This window comes from Beta vulgaris, chromosome 2 (assembly GCF_026745355.1).
Source record: "Beta vulgaris subsp. vulgaris cultivar EL10 chromosome 2, EL10.2, whole genome shotgun sequence".
Lineage (NCBI taxonomy): Eukaryota > Viridiplantae > Streptophyta > Magnoliopsida > Caryophyllales > Amaranthaceae > Beta > Beta vulgaris.
Genome location: NC_079203.1, coordinates 14,338,277 through 14,352,238, shown reverse-complemented (window position 1 = coordinate 14,352,238; position 13,962 = coordinate 14,338,277). Strand labels below are relative to the sequence as shown.

The 13,962-nt window shown below is 40.3% G+C and overlaps 1 protein-coding gene and 2 long non-coding RNA genes across 3 annotated transcripts; 1 reads left to right on the top strand and 2 right to left on the bottom strand.

The window, feature by feature from the left end:
• Positions 1-2,329: 2,329 nt before the first annotated feature.
• Positions 2,330-2,799, bottom strand: LOC130590336 (uncharacterized). Its single transcript, XR_008967954.1, has 3 exons — positions 2,594-2,799; positions 2,443-2,509; positions 2,330-2,356 (listed from the first exon to the last, which is right to left on the bottom strand). It is a non-coding gene; the product is annotated as an uncharacterized LOC130590336 (long non-coding RNA).
• A 1,014-nt stretch (positions 2,800-3,813) lies between these two features.
• On the bottom strand, positions 3,814-4,528 carry LOC130590450 (uncharacterized). The gene is made up of 3 exons (XM_057392885.1): positions 4,280-4,528; positions 4,011-4,192; positions 3,814-3,841 (listed from the first exon to the last, which is right to left on the bottom strand). The coding sequence occupies exons 1-3, from the start codon at positions 4,457-4,459 to the stop codon at positions 3,814-3,816; spliced, it is 390 nt and encodes a 129-aa protein (XP_057248868.1). The 5' UTR covers positions 4,460-4,528.
• Positions 4,529-11,513: 6,985 nt separating this feature from the next.
• Positions 11,514-13,381, top strand: LOC130590335 (uncharacterized). Its single transcript, XR_008967952.1, has 3 exons — positions 11,514-12,788; positions 12,874-12,931; positions 13,011-13,381. It is a non-coding gene; the product is annotated as an uncharacterized LOC130590335 (long non-coding RNA).
• Positions 13,382-13,962: the final 581 nt, after the last annotated feature.

Genomic DNA, 13,962 nt, shown 5'->3' with positions numbered 1-13,962 from the left:
GAAACTGGGTAGGTATGTGGCAGCTTTAAAGGCAACTAATCCTCAAACTGTGGTAGAGCTTGTTGTTGACAGAAGCAAGCAATCAAACCCCCCAATTTTTTAGAGATTTTTCGCTTGTTTTGATGGATTAGAAAAGAGGTGGAGAGATGGTTGTACGAGAATTATTTTTGTAGATGCTGCATTCCTCAAAACTTTCTTAGGAGGTCAAATCCTTGTTGTTGTGGGTAGAGATGCTAATGAACAAATGTTCCCCATAGCATGGGCTGCTGTTAAGGGAGAAAACTTGAACTCCTGGGAATGGTTCTTCCTTCACCTACAAAGCTGTCTTGAACTTGGATATGGCACTGGAAGTGCAATATATAGTTTCATATGAACATCAAGTTAGTCCTTTAATATTTTTCAAACTTTAGTTCATATACATGTTGTATTATACATACTTGCATTAATGTGTCTTCAATATTATCTTTCTTATACATGCTAATACATGCTTATACATACTTATACATGCTTAGACATACTTATACATGATATCTCACTAGTGGAAAAAAGCAGTAGGGCTGCGCTGAAAATGGCATGTAGGGCTGCGCTTTTTGAGGGCAGCCCTTTCCATTGCAGCCCTTCAGTATTCAAGTAGGGCTGCGCTAGAAAAGCGCAACCCTTTTTAGCTGGAAGGGCTGCGCTTTTTTGTAAAAAGCGCAGCCCTTCTAAGCTAGAAGGGCTGCGCCTTCTTCACAAGCGCCGCCCTTCTACGTTTAGAAGGGTTGCGCTAGTGATGAACTAGCGCAGCCCTTCTTATTAGAAGGGATGCGCTAGTTTAAACTAGCGCAGCCCTTCACTATATATATATTTTTTTTTGCGTGCACACAGCCTGCACATACACAGCAGCACAGCCTGCACCCACACACCAGCCCCACCCCCACCTAAAACCTCCCTTGGACAAAAAAAAAAAATGCAAATTGCAATACGATAATATATGATAATTAACTTCAAATATATTAATAATAATGTAAAAAGTGTACATAGGATTGATAGAAACTAGTACATTGTTGGAGCTAAATCTCATCCTAAGCAATCATCGGTAATGTGGGACGCCAACTTATCCCGAACTTCGTCAATTTCTTCTTTGGTGAAGTTCCTCAAACGTGGTATGGAATTCGCATAAACCTTGCAAAACAACCAAGGAATAAACATATACAAAAAGTCAATCATTTTACCGTAGTTAGTACTTCTAAAAATGACATATACCTTCCCGAAATGGAATCAAAATCAAATGCAAGCCTAAAAGTCTACACACTAGTTATAATATATCTCATATAATCATGTTCAAAGAAAATTTGGGGTTAAATGACTTAATAAGTACATTTTGGGAGCGAAAAAGCCAAAATAGGCCGGAAATGGCCTTTTCTTTCCCGAAATGCAACCAACAACAAATGCAAGCCTAAGAATCTAACTACTAGTTATATTATGCCTCATATAATCATATTCAAAGAGAATTTGGGGTTAAATCACTTCATAAGTACATTTTGGGAGCGAAAAGGCCAAAATAGGCCAAAATAGGCCGGAAATGGCCTTTTCGTTCCCGAAATGCAACCAACAACAAATTAAAGCCTAAGAATCTACATACTAGTTATAATATGCCTCATATAATCATGTTCAAAGAAATTTGGGGTTAAATACTTATAAGTACATTTTGGGAGCGAAAAAGCCAAAATAGGCCGGAAATGGCCTTTTCGTTCCCGAAATGCAACCAACAAAAATAAAGCCTAAGAATCTACATACTAGTTATATATGCCTCATATAATCATGTTCAAAGAGAATTTGGAGGTTAAATCACTTCATAAGTACATTTTGGGAGCGAAAAGGCCAAAATAGGCCAAAATAGGCCGGAAATGGCCTTTTCGTTCCCGAAATGCAACCAACAACAAATTAAAGCCTAAGAATCTACATACTAGTTATAATATGCCTCATATAATCATGTTCAAAGAGAATTTGGGTTAAATCACTTGATAAGTACATTTTGGGAGCGAAAAGGCCAAAATAGGCCAAAATAGGCCAGAAATGGCCTTTTCGTTCCAAAATGCAACCAACAACAAATTAAAGCCTAAGAATCTACATACTAGTTATAATATGCCTCATATAATCATGTTCAAAGAGAATTTGAGGTTAAATCACTTCATAACTACATTTTGGGAGCGAAAAGGCCAAAATAGGCCGGAAATACAACAAACAACAATTGGAAACCTAAAAGTTACATACCTTTCGAAGATCAACAACATCTTTGCAACAGTTGACGATATCGAGCATGAACCTCATAACGTAATACCCACACCGCAAGTCCACCTTCTTGTACCGGACACTAAAATTCACCAAAGATGCAATAAATGACATGTTAATGTGTATTATGTGTTTGTATAAAAGGATGCAAAAAATTATTCATGTTACCTCGACTAAATACCAAACAGGAGCTTTTCCTTGTCGAAGTCCAGATGAAGTAATCTTCTTCATCACACTACATCAATACACATTATTATAAGATTAGATGTACATTTAATATTTAATAAGCTAAGTGTGCATATAGTTTCGATTAGGCTACCTATTTAACAATGATTTGACTAGTAAGGACCGTATTGTTCCTTTACGCAAAGAATCAAAGTGGTAGACTTCGTTACGTGACACACATATTGCAATGAGTGTCCAATGGTGCCTACAACAATAAAAATAATGTTATTGTTATCGTAGAACAACTAATAGGTCAATTTAATTAATTAAAAAGTCAGTTTAAGAAGCATACGATTCAATGTAAGGAAGAAGAACGATCTTATATCCAAGCGAGAACATGCGTTCAAAGAATCCTTGAGATATACTTTCACCTCTTTTTCGTTTTGTACGCAACTGTCATCTCGTACAAAGCTTGGACATAACCAACCAAAGATTGGCTGACTAGATCGCCTCACATCATTGTATAATAGCCTGAGAATTCATATTGATAAAAATAAAACTTACTTATTATGGAAGTTATTATTAGTTGGATTGAATACTACTTAATTAATAAAGTATTACCTCATGAATGTTTGTATCATGGAAACATTCAACTCTTCCCAAGTAAGAATTCTTTAATATCAACCTTAGAAATGAAGGTCGATGTTCCTCAATGTAGTGGAATTGGTGGCCGACAACTTAATCTCAATCATTGCTTCATCGTCTGCATCGCTAATGCACTCATGTAGCCAGAAGCACGGTTTAGTAAGGCGTTGCACCACCTCCATATCCGTAATGAGTGGATACTTTGCCGTAGAATTCTTTCCCACTTGGGCACGTCGGCCTCCCTGAGGTGAAGCTACCTTCTTTCCCTTCCTGTCGGCCTTCCCGAACCCTAGTAATTAGTTAAATTAAAAGATATTACTGACAATCATATATTGGAACTATAAAAGGAAAACTATGTATATAACTTATGTTAGATTGTACCTGATCTGATAACCGCACCAATGCACGCGGCCATAGAATATAACTGCCAATGGAATCAGACAATAACTGTAGACCAACTCCTGCATTCGGCAGCGGAAGAGGAAATGCTTCGAAACCGGGCACAATGTCTGAACGCTGACCACATAGTGAATATCAGCACTGGCTGGTTGTGCAATAGTGGCCGGTCCCTAGGGGGCTGTACAGATCCATAAGCCACGATAATGAAACTACCATGACCATCTCCTTGATTACATAGCTCACATGGTGTCTCTTCCTTTAAAAAAAAACTCTATTCAAGTTAGTCTATGAAACAACATATTTAAGAACAATAGTTGTGATATTAAAATATTACCGTGAACTCCGGATGTGGACAAGGCTGCGTAGGAACAGGTTGCATAGGAACATTGCCCTGCGTGAAAGCACCAAAAGTCGGTAAGCCCATCCGCGCCAAAATGGCGTTGAAATTCTGAGTCATCTCCGCTCTGAGCTCCTCCCGAAGTTGGCTTTCATAGCCTCCACATCTATGGAAGGTGATGAATTGACACTGGAGGTAGTGGATCTTGGACGTAGAGGTGTATTGATCACCATACACCTTTCTCACCCCGAGGCGGACACCTCCTACGCCCCTCACACGTCCATACTGGTCCCGTCCTAGAGTCTCGTGTAAGGCATCAACTTGTCCTCTAGGAGTGAACTCACCAGCTGCCTCCTTTTCCTTCAAGCCAATCTGCATAATGATAAGAGAGAAATACTCGTGAGCGCACAAGTTATATTATTATGTAAACCTTATCAAAAACTTATAATATGTACTTACAATGGCATTAGCTATCTGTTTTGTTCCGGGATCAGGTATGACTCTCTGTCCCTTTGCATCAACCCCATGCATGGAACACCACCAATCGAGCACTCTATCTGGTTGCCGCTGTGCAACTGTCGTCGTAGAGCTAGTGCCCGATGTCGTGGTCGACGCAATCGTGGGGTAATGGTCATACATCCACGATTCTCTCGCCTGACCATACGACTGAGAACCTAGATGGTGATAGTGCTTCCTAGATTTTGCATTCGCGCTATTTTTCTCACGATTGCCTGAAACACACAAATATAAACAAAGGTTAGATATGGTGTTATATAATATTGGATCTAAGTATTAAATCTTAGCTAGTAAAAAATTCTTACAACAACTTCTGGGGTAGTTGTTTTTTGTGCAACAAATGCATGCCACTGCTCAGCTGTGATATGCCTCCATATCTGATATGGAAGCTTGGAGGGATCCTCAAATAATGTGTCCTGTGAAGCCTCAGAAGAAGGTGTTGCTTCCCCGTCGTAGATTTTCTTCTTCTTTGTTCCCCGACTTTTCTCCGCTTCGTGATCCACCCCGACACTAGCTTGGCCTTGAAGTCTCGGAACCTTTGGGCAACGCGGATAGAAACAAATTCTTCTTCGTTCATCATTTGGAATATGGAATTGTTCTACAAAGAACGCATTTCACAAATTAGTCAATATTACATAGTATATTTAACTAAAGTGTTAAAATTCTAAATAATTATACGCGAATCTTACCATAGTATCTTCCCAAATCATCTTCTTCAAAGACTCGGGGACCTCTTTCCATGAGTGGAGAATGGAGAGCTTATGCATGCAAATCCCAATTTGCATGGCATACTTTTGACGCCATTTTCCACAAGGTTGCCCCAAATGATCGTACTCCAAAGTCATTAGGGTGGGTTTCCCTAGTGACTTTGTAGGTCCCCTTCCTTTCCTCTTTTTCGTCTGCAAGTTCTTACTTGCAAATGGCGTTTGTATACCTTTTTCTTCACGGCGAGCCATAACCATTTGCCGTTGTTCCTTTTTGTAATCGAAACACTCATCCTCGGTAGTGTGTTCCACACTCGTATCCGTATGCACATCCTCCATGTCCCTGAAATTGTAAAACATACGAATTAATTAAAAAAATAAATAGGAAAATTAAAAATAATTAATTAAAAACATTCGAAATTGTAAAAGGTGGGTGCAGGGGGGGAAGAGGCAGCAGGGGGGAAGGGGGGCAGCGGGGGGTGTGAAGGGGCAGCAGTGGGGTGGGAAGGGAGGGGCAGCGGGGGGAGGGGCTGCAGGGGGTGTGCGGGGCAGCAGGGGGGTGCAGGGGGCAGGGGGAATGGGGGGGGGGGGGGGGAAGGGGCTGCAGGGGGGGTGTGCAGGGCAGCAGGGGCGGGGGCAGCAGGGGGGGAAGGGGGAAGGGGCTGCAGGGGGGTGCAGGGGCAGCGGGGGGGGGGAAGGGGCAGCAGGGGGTCTGCAATACAGCAGGGGGGTGCAGGGGGGCAGGGGGGGAGGGGTGTGCACGTTGACGGAAAAGGCCAAATAGGCCAAAATAGGCCGGAATTGGTCTTTTCGTTCCCGAAATGCAACCAACAACAAATTAAAGCTTAAAAATCTACATACTAGTTACATTAGACATCATATAATCACGTTCAAAGAAAACTTGGGGTTAAATCACTTCATAAGTACATTTTGGGTGCGAAAAGCCCAAAATAGGCCAAAATAGGCCGGAAATGGCCTTTTCGTTCCCGAAATGCAACCAACAACAAATTAAACCTAAAAATCTACATACTAGTTACATTATACATCATATAATCATGTTCAAAGAAAATTGGGGTTAAATCACTTCATAAGTACATTTTGGGAGCGAAAAGGCCAAAATAGGCCAAAATAGGCCGGAAATGGCCTTTTCGTTCCCGAAATGCAACCAAACAAAATTAAAGCCTAAAAATCTACATACTAGTTACATTATACATCATATAATCATGTTCAAAGAAAATTGGGGTTAAATCACTTCATAAGTACATTTTGGGAGCGAAAAGGCAAAATAGGCCAAAATAGGCCGGAAATGGCCTTTTCGTTCCCGAAATGCAACCAACAAAAAATTAAAGCCTAAAAATCTACATACTAGTTACATTATACATCATATAATCATGTTCAAAGAAATTGGGTTAAATCACTTCATAAGTACATTTTGGGAGCGAAAAGGCCAAAATAGCCAAATGGCCGGAAATGGCCTTTTCGTTCCCGAAATGCAACCAACAAAAAATTAAAGCCTAAAAATCTACATACTAGTTACATTATACATCATATAATCATGTTCAAAGAAAACTTGGGGTTAAATCACTTCATAAGTACATTTTGGGAGCGAAAAGGCCAAAATAGGCCCAAATTGGAGAAATTACACACCTGAGTTTATGTCTCATGATTTATTGAGCTTCCGCCTTTTCTTAGGATCCTCAAGTACATGTATCCCTTCCGTGTGATCTACACGCATATAATTCTCCGACATATTTACATCATCTTCCACACGAATTTCAGGATAGGTAAAGGGGGGAGGTCCTCAAATGCATCATATTCTTCCTCATTATCAACATCACCAATACCGAGGATACTCCTTTTACCAGGTACAACAATTGACCACTTATGATCAGTTACAAAAAATACTTGCTTGACTTGTGATGCAATTACAAATGGCTCCTCAGTTTCACGTAGACGACTAAGGTCAACAAGGGTGAAACCGCAAGGATCATCGTTTCTTACACAACTCGATTATTGTCAACCCACGTGCAACACAAGAGGCAAATATTAAAAGTACAGTAGTCCAGCTCCCAGATTTCTTGTATTCGCCCATAGTAGTTGCTTTCAGCATGTACAGGCGACTTATCTTTCGAGCTTGCATATTGTGTAGACGACGCCACAAGTGAAACACCACTATTTTGTTGCGATCTTGACTTGAGATCTTGACGTTCAGTCCAAAAAGTATACCCATTAATATCATAACCCTCATAAGAGCGTACAGCTTCACGAGGACCAAATGCTAACCACTTGACTGTTTCAGGAACACTTTCATCCAAATCATTGAGTACTCGTTTATGAAACCAATCAATGAAAGTCTTGTTATGCATTTGCGTCAATGCCCTCACTCCTTTTCCAGGATTGCTAACACGTAATTCCTCCATATGTTCACTTAAATAAGGATGGACATCTGGTACGTGATGCAATACAAATAAGTGAGCTTGTTTACGCTTTTCTACGGAAGGTGTGATCAATTTTGAACCAATTGTACCCTTGCCCTCAAGTCTGCCCTCGTGTCGGGATGTCGGAAGTCCAACAGGATCAACACTAGCAAAATACTCAGCCACAAAATTACTGATCTCTTCACCCACAATCCCTTGAATTATACTACCTTCTGGTTGTGCAGGATTACGAACTTTATCTTTCAAAGTTCCCATATATCTCTCAAAAGGATAGCACCACCTCAAAAACACTGGACCACACAGCTTAATTTCTCGAACTAGATGGACAATGAGATGGACCATAATGTCAAAGAATGCGGGGGGAAATACATCTCAAATTTGCATAGAGTTTCAACTACTCTAGTCTGCAAGGAATCGAGGGTCGACGGGTCTAGGACTTTGCTGCAGATTGAATGAAAAAATGAACACAGTTCTGTAATGGTGTGCCTCACATGCTTTGGAAGTATCCCACGAATTGCAATCGGTAAGAATACTTGCATCATGACATGACAATCGTGCGATTTCATACTCGATAACTTCAACTCACCATTTAAGTAACAAAGCGCTTCATATTCGATGAGTAGCCAGTAGGGACCTTAATGCCATACAATGACTCGCAAAAAATCCGTTTCTCTGCACGCGACATCGTGTAGCAAGCTGGTGGCAAATAATTCTTCTCCGAATCCTCCACCTTTTTATTTTTTAGTTTCATCATCAACCTTTCCTCCCCTCTTTTCTTCTTCCTTCCGTCCCTTTTCTGAGCCCACAACTCTGGTCGAATCCCCTCTTTTTCCAAGTAAAGTCGTGACGCCTTAACATCTTTTGTCTTGCCCGGAATATTCATAAGTGTCGCGATAATAGCTTCACAAACATTCTTCTCTATGTGCATGACATCCAAACAATGTCTGACCTTTAGATTTTCCAATATGGGAGATTCAAAAAAATGGACTATTTTTTTCCATAATCCTATAGGTCTATCAACCTCACTAGCAGGTTTACCAAAGACTTTTCAATGCCCTTCACCTGATTATAAACTTCAGTACCAGTTAATGGTCTATGAGCAACTTCTTCTTCAACCGTCCCATCGAATGCCTTCTTCTTAAACCGATAGGGATGGTCGCGGCTAGGAGCCTTCGTGTGCGCATATACACATGTTTGCAGCCCTTAAGGTGTGTAGATTTCATGTCATCTAAACAAATCGGGCAAGGTTGTTTTCCTTTAGTCTTATACCCAGATAAGTTCCCATAAGCTGGATAATCGTTCATAGTACAAAAAAGCATGGCACGCAGAGTGAACATCTCATTAGCATACGCATCAAATACTAACACTCCTTCGTTCCACATCTTCTGTAAATCTTCAACAAGCGGCTGAAGGTATACATCTATGTCATTTCCAGGTTGTTTGGGCCCCGATATAAGAAGCGACAACATCATGTACTTGCGTTTCATGCACAACCAAGGAGGCAATTATTAAACCACTAAAACTACTGGCCATGTGCTATGCTGCGAGCTGAGATTGCCAAAAGGGTTCATGCCATCCGTACATAATCCAAGCCTCAGATTCCTATCCTCATTACCAAATGACTTATGCACCCTGTCGATAGTTTTCCACTCAGGCGAATCAGCCGGATGCTTGAGCAGACCGTCTTTCTTCCTACGATCTGCATGCCACCTCAAATTCTTCGCATCTCCTTTAATTGAGAACATGCGCTTAAATCTAGGTATTATGGGTAGATACCACAACACCTTGGCTGGTGGTCCTTCACTACCTCCAGCTCCTTCACGCTTGTACCTCGACAATCCACAACGTGGACACTCATGTAAATGCTCATACTCATTACGATAAAGCACACAATCGTTAGGACAAGCATGTATCCGCTCGTACTCTAAACCCAAAGGACACATCAACTTCTTCGCATAATAGTACGACTTTGGCAGTTCATTTCCTTCAGGGAGCATCTCAGCTAAAACTTCCAACAACGATGTGAAACTAGAGTCCGTCCAACCAGCGTTCGACTTAATGTTGAACAGTGTTACCACCGCGGAAAGTTTGGTGTACTTTGTACAACCTGGATACAACGGCTTTTCAGCAGCCTTAGACATAGACTCAAAAATACGAGGTCGTCTACACGACTGATCTTCAACCTCGTGTATCATCTCGTCTACCCGATCCCTATCATCATCTCCAAATTCATCATCCAAATTCTCATCCCCTAACTCATCATCATCCTTCTTTTTTTCTTCACATACATCATTCTTTAATCCAGAGCTTCCCATATACCTCCCCTGCTCACCATGCCAAATCCATACATGGTATTGAGGCCTAAACCCACGGCGAAAGACATGCTCCCTAACCACATGTATACTACTAACCTTGCTCACATTTCTACAATCCAAACAAGGACAATAAAAGTCGACTGCTCCAGAGGATGTTTGATATTCTAATGCACTTCTACAGAATTCCGAGACCCCATTCACAAACTCAATCGATTCACGACTACCATACATCCAAGTACGATCCATCTCATTCAAGAAGACCACCTCTAATAATTAAACACAACATTCATTATAATGCATCAATCATTATTAAAGTACACACACTCACATATTCAAATCACACACGTATACAACAAGCTAAGATAGTCACATGTTCAATTGTATGCATGCAGTCAAAGGTCCTTATCACTCCAACCTAACCCATCCTTGGACGTCTAATCTCACTAGTGAATATATGCCAACTTTTCAATTCTAAGGCAGCATTTCCCTACAGTTCTCCAAGTACACAATGTAGATAATTGCTTATCTACATATGTACCCAGAGAACAATGTAGCGAAACGATAAGCCAAGATTTTCCTCAGAATTGAAAAGAAGACACACATTCACCACCTAAGTGAGATCAAACGTCCAAGAACAGTCCCAAACCGGGGACTATTCAAGACTTACCCTAATGAGTAAGTCTTGAACGGGTATCTAGGCATATATGATGATGATTCAAACAACTAGTTATATATTTCATATATATAGCTAAATCACATTGCGTTTTCATACAATCTCATATCAACAAATAATATATATATATACATTATAAAAAATACATATACATTCAATAAATTATCAACTTTGTCTACATGTTAAACTATCTATTAGTTACCTCTTAACACCAACGACGAGCAATGAAGAGAAAAGAGCTACTTGGGACTTTATTTGCCTTCCTTAGCCTCTTCTTCCTACAATTGACAAAACCCACATTGCACATTAATCATTTAATTCAATTAAGAAAAACAAAAGTAACTTAAAAACAAAATTAATTCATACCTTATTAACCACTCAAATGGTGGAGAAGAGAAGAGAAAGGTAGTGGTGATGGTGGAGAAGAGAAGAGAAGAGAAGAGAAGTGAATAAATGTTGTGGGCGGCGCGCAAGGTGGTGGCCAAACCACAATGTTGGTGGAGAAGAAATGAGAAGAGAAGAAATGTTGTGGTGGAGAAGAAATGAAAAAAGAAGAAATGTTGTGGTGGTGGTGGTGGAGAAGAAATGTTGTGGTGGTGGTGGTAGTGGTGGTCGCGCAAAGTGGGTGGTGGTGGTGTGTCGAATTAGGGCTCGCAAGGTGGTGGTGGTGGTGAGAATTAGGGCTCGCAAAATGGGTGGTGGTGGTATGTCGGTTTTTCGCACGAAATTGAAGGTGAAAGAAAGAGGGAAAGAGGAAAGAGAAAATATGGGCGCGCATAGAAGATACCGAAAAAAAAAACCCCAGCTAGTAGGGCTGCGCTAGTTTCAAAAAAGCGCAGCCCTACCTAGAGAAGGGCTGCGTGTTTTAAAAAAGCGCAGCCCTTCTCTAGGTAGGGCTGCGCTTTTTTGAAAAGTGCAGCCCTTCACCTAGAGAAGGGCTGCGCTTTTTTAAAAAGCGCAGCAGCCCTTCAACAATAGGGCTGCGCTTTTTTAAAATGCGCAGCCCTACTTGCGCAGCCCTTCTGCTTTTTTCCCCTAGTGTATGCTTATACATACTATACTTATACATGCTTGTGTGAAGGCAATATTGAATGTTGTGGCTACTGTGCTACCTAAGGCAGAGCATAAGCACTGTGCAGGACATGTTTTTGCACCTTGGCACAAAAGTTATAGGGGAGATGAAATGAAACTTCAATTTTGGAAGATAGCCAAAGCATATAACATGACAGATTCTAATGATGCACTTAATGAGTTAAGTTATTTGAGTGCTGATGTTGCTTTGGCTTTTAAAGCATATAACCCAAAATGCTTTTGTAGAGCCTTCATGGATCCCACCATTAAATCAGATGCCATCCCCAATAACATGGCAGAAACATTTAATGGATATATAATCAATGCTAGGACCAAGCATTTGATTTATATGATGGAAGACATTAGGGTGGAATTAATGCAAAGGCTTGTAACCAAAAGACAAGAAATGGAGAGGCAAACCTCAGAAATATGCCCTAGGATTCAAGCAATCATAGCAAAAGAAAAAACCAAGGCTGCCTACTATGATGTGATTCCCTCATCTAAAAATATATTCAATGTCAAACATAACCTAGACCAGCTTAATGTTGACTTAGGTGCTAAGAGTTGCACCTTTAGGAAGTGGGATCTGCTAGGGGTGCCTTGTTGCCTTGCTATAGCTTGTATATACTTCCAGAACAGAGAGGAAGAATCATTTGTTGATGAGTTTTACAAGAAACATTCCTATTTGAAGGCATATGCAGGGGCCATACCTCCATGAGGGAGAGAGACACTAGCCAAGAGTGGAGTGCAACTTAGATCCTCCCCCAATCAAAATAGGCCCTAGTAGGCAAAGAAAGAACAGGATCAGAGATCCCTTTGAGAATCCAAAAAAAACCAAGGACTAGGCATGGGATGGATATGACATGTAGATTAAACATGCAAAAGGGCCATAACAAAAGGGGGTGTCCACAAAAAGACATTGTTGTTCCTCCAGAACCTCAGCCTAAAAAAGCAAGAGGGAGGCATGGGAAAGACTCTGCCCCACTACCAATGATTCACCATTCAACAACAGCACATCTAACTCAGCTTGGCAGAGGTGGGAGAATGATTTCGGGTGGCAAGGGAGCAAGAGGAAGAGGCACTGGAAGAGGGAAAAAATCTAGAGGTAGGGGATTGAGAGGAGGTTCAACAAGAGCTGGACATGCAAGAGGAGATGGTACAAGAAAGGGTGGGTCAGTTGGTGACACTGTTGTTTCAAGAGGAAGAGGAAATTCAAGTAGAGGAAGGGGTAGAGGCAGGGGAAGAAATCAGGTACACATTTATTTTTATAAAAATTTGCATTCCCTAATTTTGCTGTTTGCATTCCTCTAATTAATTTTTTTTTTCTTGTTCACAGGTGCCTGTTGGAGTTGGTGTATATTTTGGCCAAGATGGAACACCAATTTCCAGTGGATGTAGGTGCAATCCTACTGTATTTTTATTTTTGATGGAAATATGCCCTTGTGATGCATAATCTGATTGTTTGTGTTACAGCTACCTAGTGGTCATGGTGGTCCAAGAAATCTCACCCTAGTGCCAAATGTGGGATCCCAATCAAGTCAAGCATCATCAGTATTACATCTAACTCAGTAGGAAGCATGAAGTACCTATTTTTTGTCAGAAGTAGCAGTGTTCAATTGGATTAGTTTTTAACTTGTAACTTGGTAGTACTCTATTAGAGAGATACATGGATCAATTTTTGATAGTGATCAATTATGATTACTTTTTGTATGTCATCATTATATTACATCATGTTTTAGGGTTTATTGAGTAATGTAAGTAGATGAAACTTGATGTTGGAAACACTAATCTGTAATGGGATTACATTTTGTGCCTATTATTACAGCAACTTTGTTGTCATCACAGTTTGAAGTTCAATCACTAAATTAGATGCACAATTAGGCTAAATTGGTTGTTCTATTATTAAACATTACCAAAAACATACATATTCAATTGGCATCAATTCCAAACATCATCACTCATAATTGATCTACAATACAATCAAATGTTTACTTAAGAAAGTAAATAACAGCAAATGCAATCCAAGATGTACAAAGGGCCATGAACAAATTTCTTTCATTTGTTGAAGATTTTGTGAACGCAATTTGCAATTGGCATAGTTCATCCCTCAACCCCTCAACATCTTCTTTCAAATTCACCTTCTTCAATTGCAACTTTTTAATCTTATCTTCTTTAACTTTCTGCACGACCTCCATCTCTGATATGGTGGTTTCCTTCTCAAAAAGTTGAAATTTAAGCTCCTCCACACCACTGAGGCTCATCAATCAGCTTGAACATCTCACATTGAGTATCCTACAATTCACAATTCTGCGTAAAATTACCAACCATATATATCACAACTTTGATAAAGAAAAAAAAAAGCAAAGTTACAGGCCACAATGGACTGATGTGATTCTTGATGTAAGATTCACTTACAATAGTACAG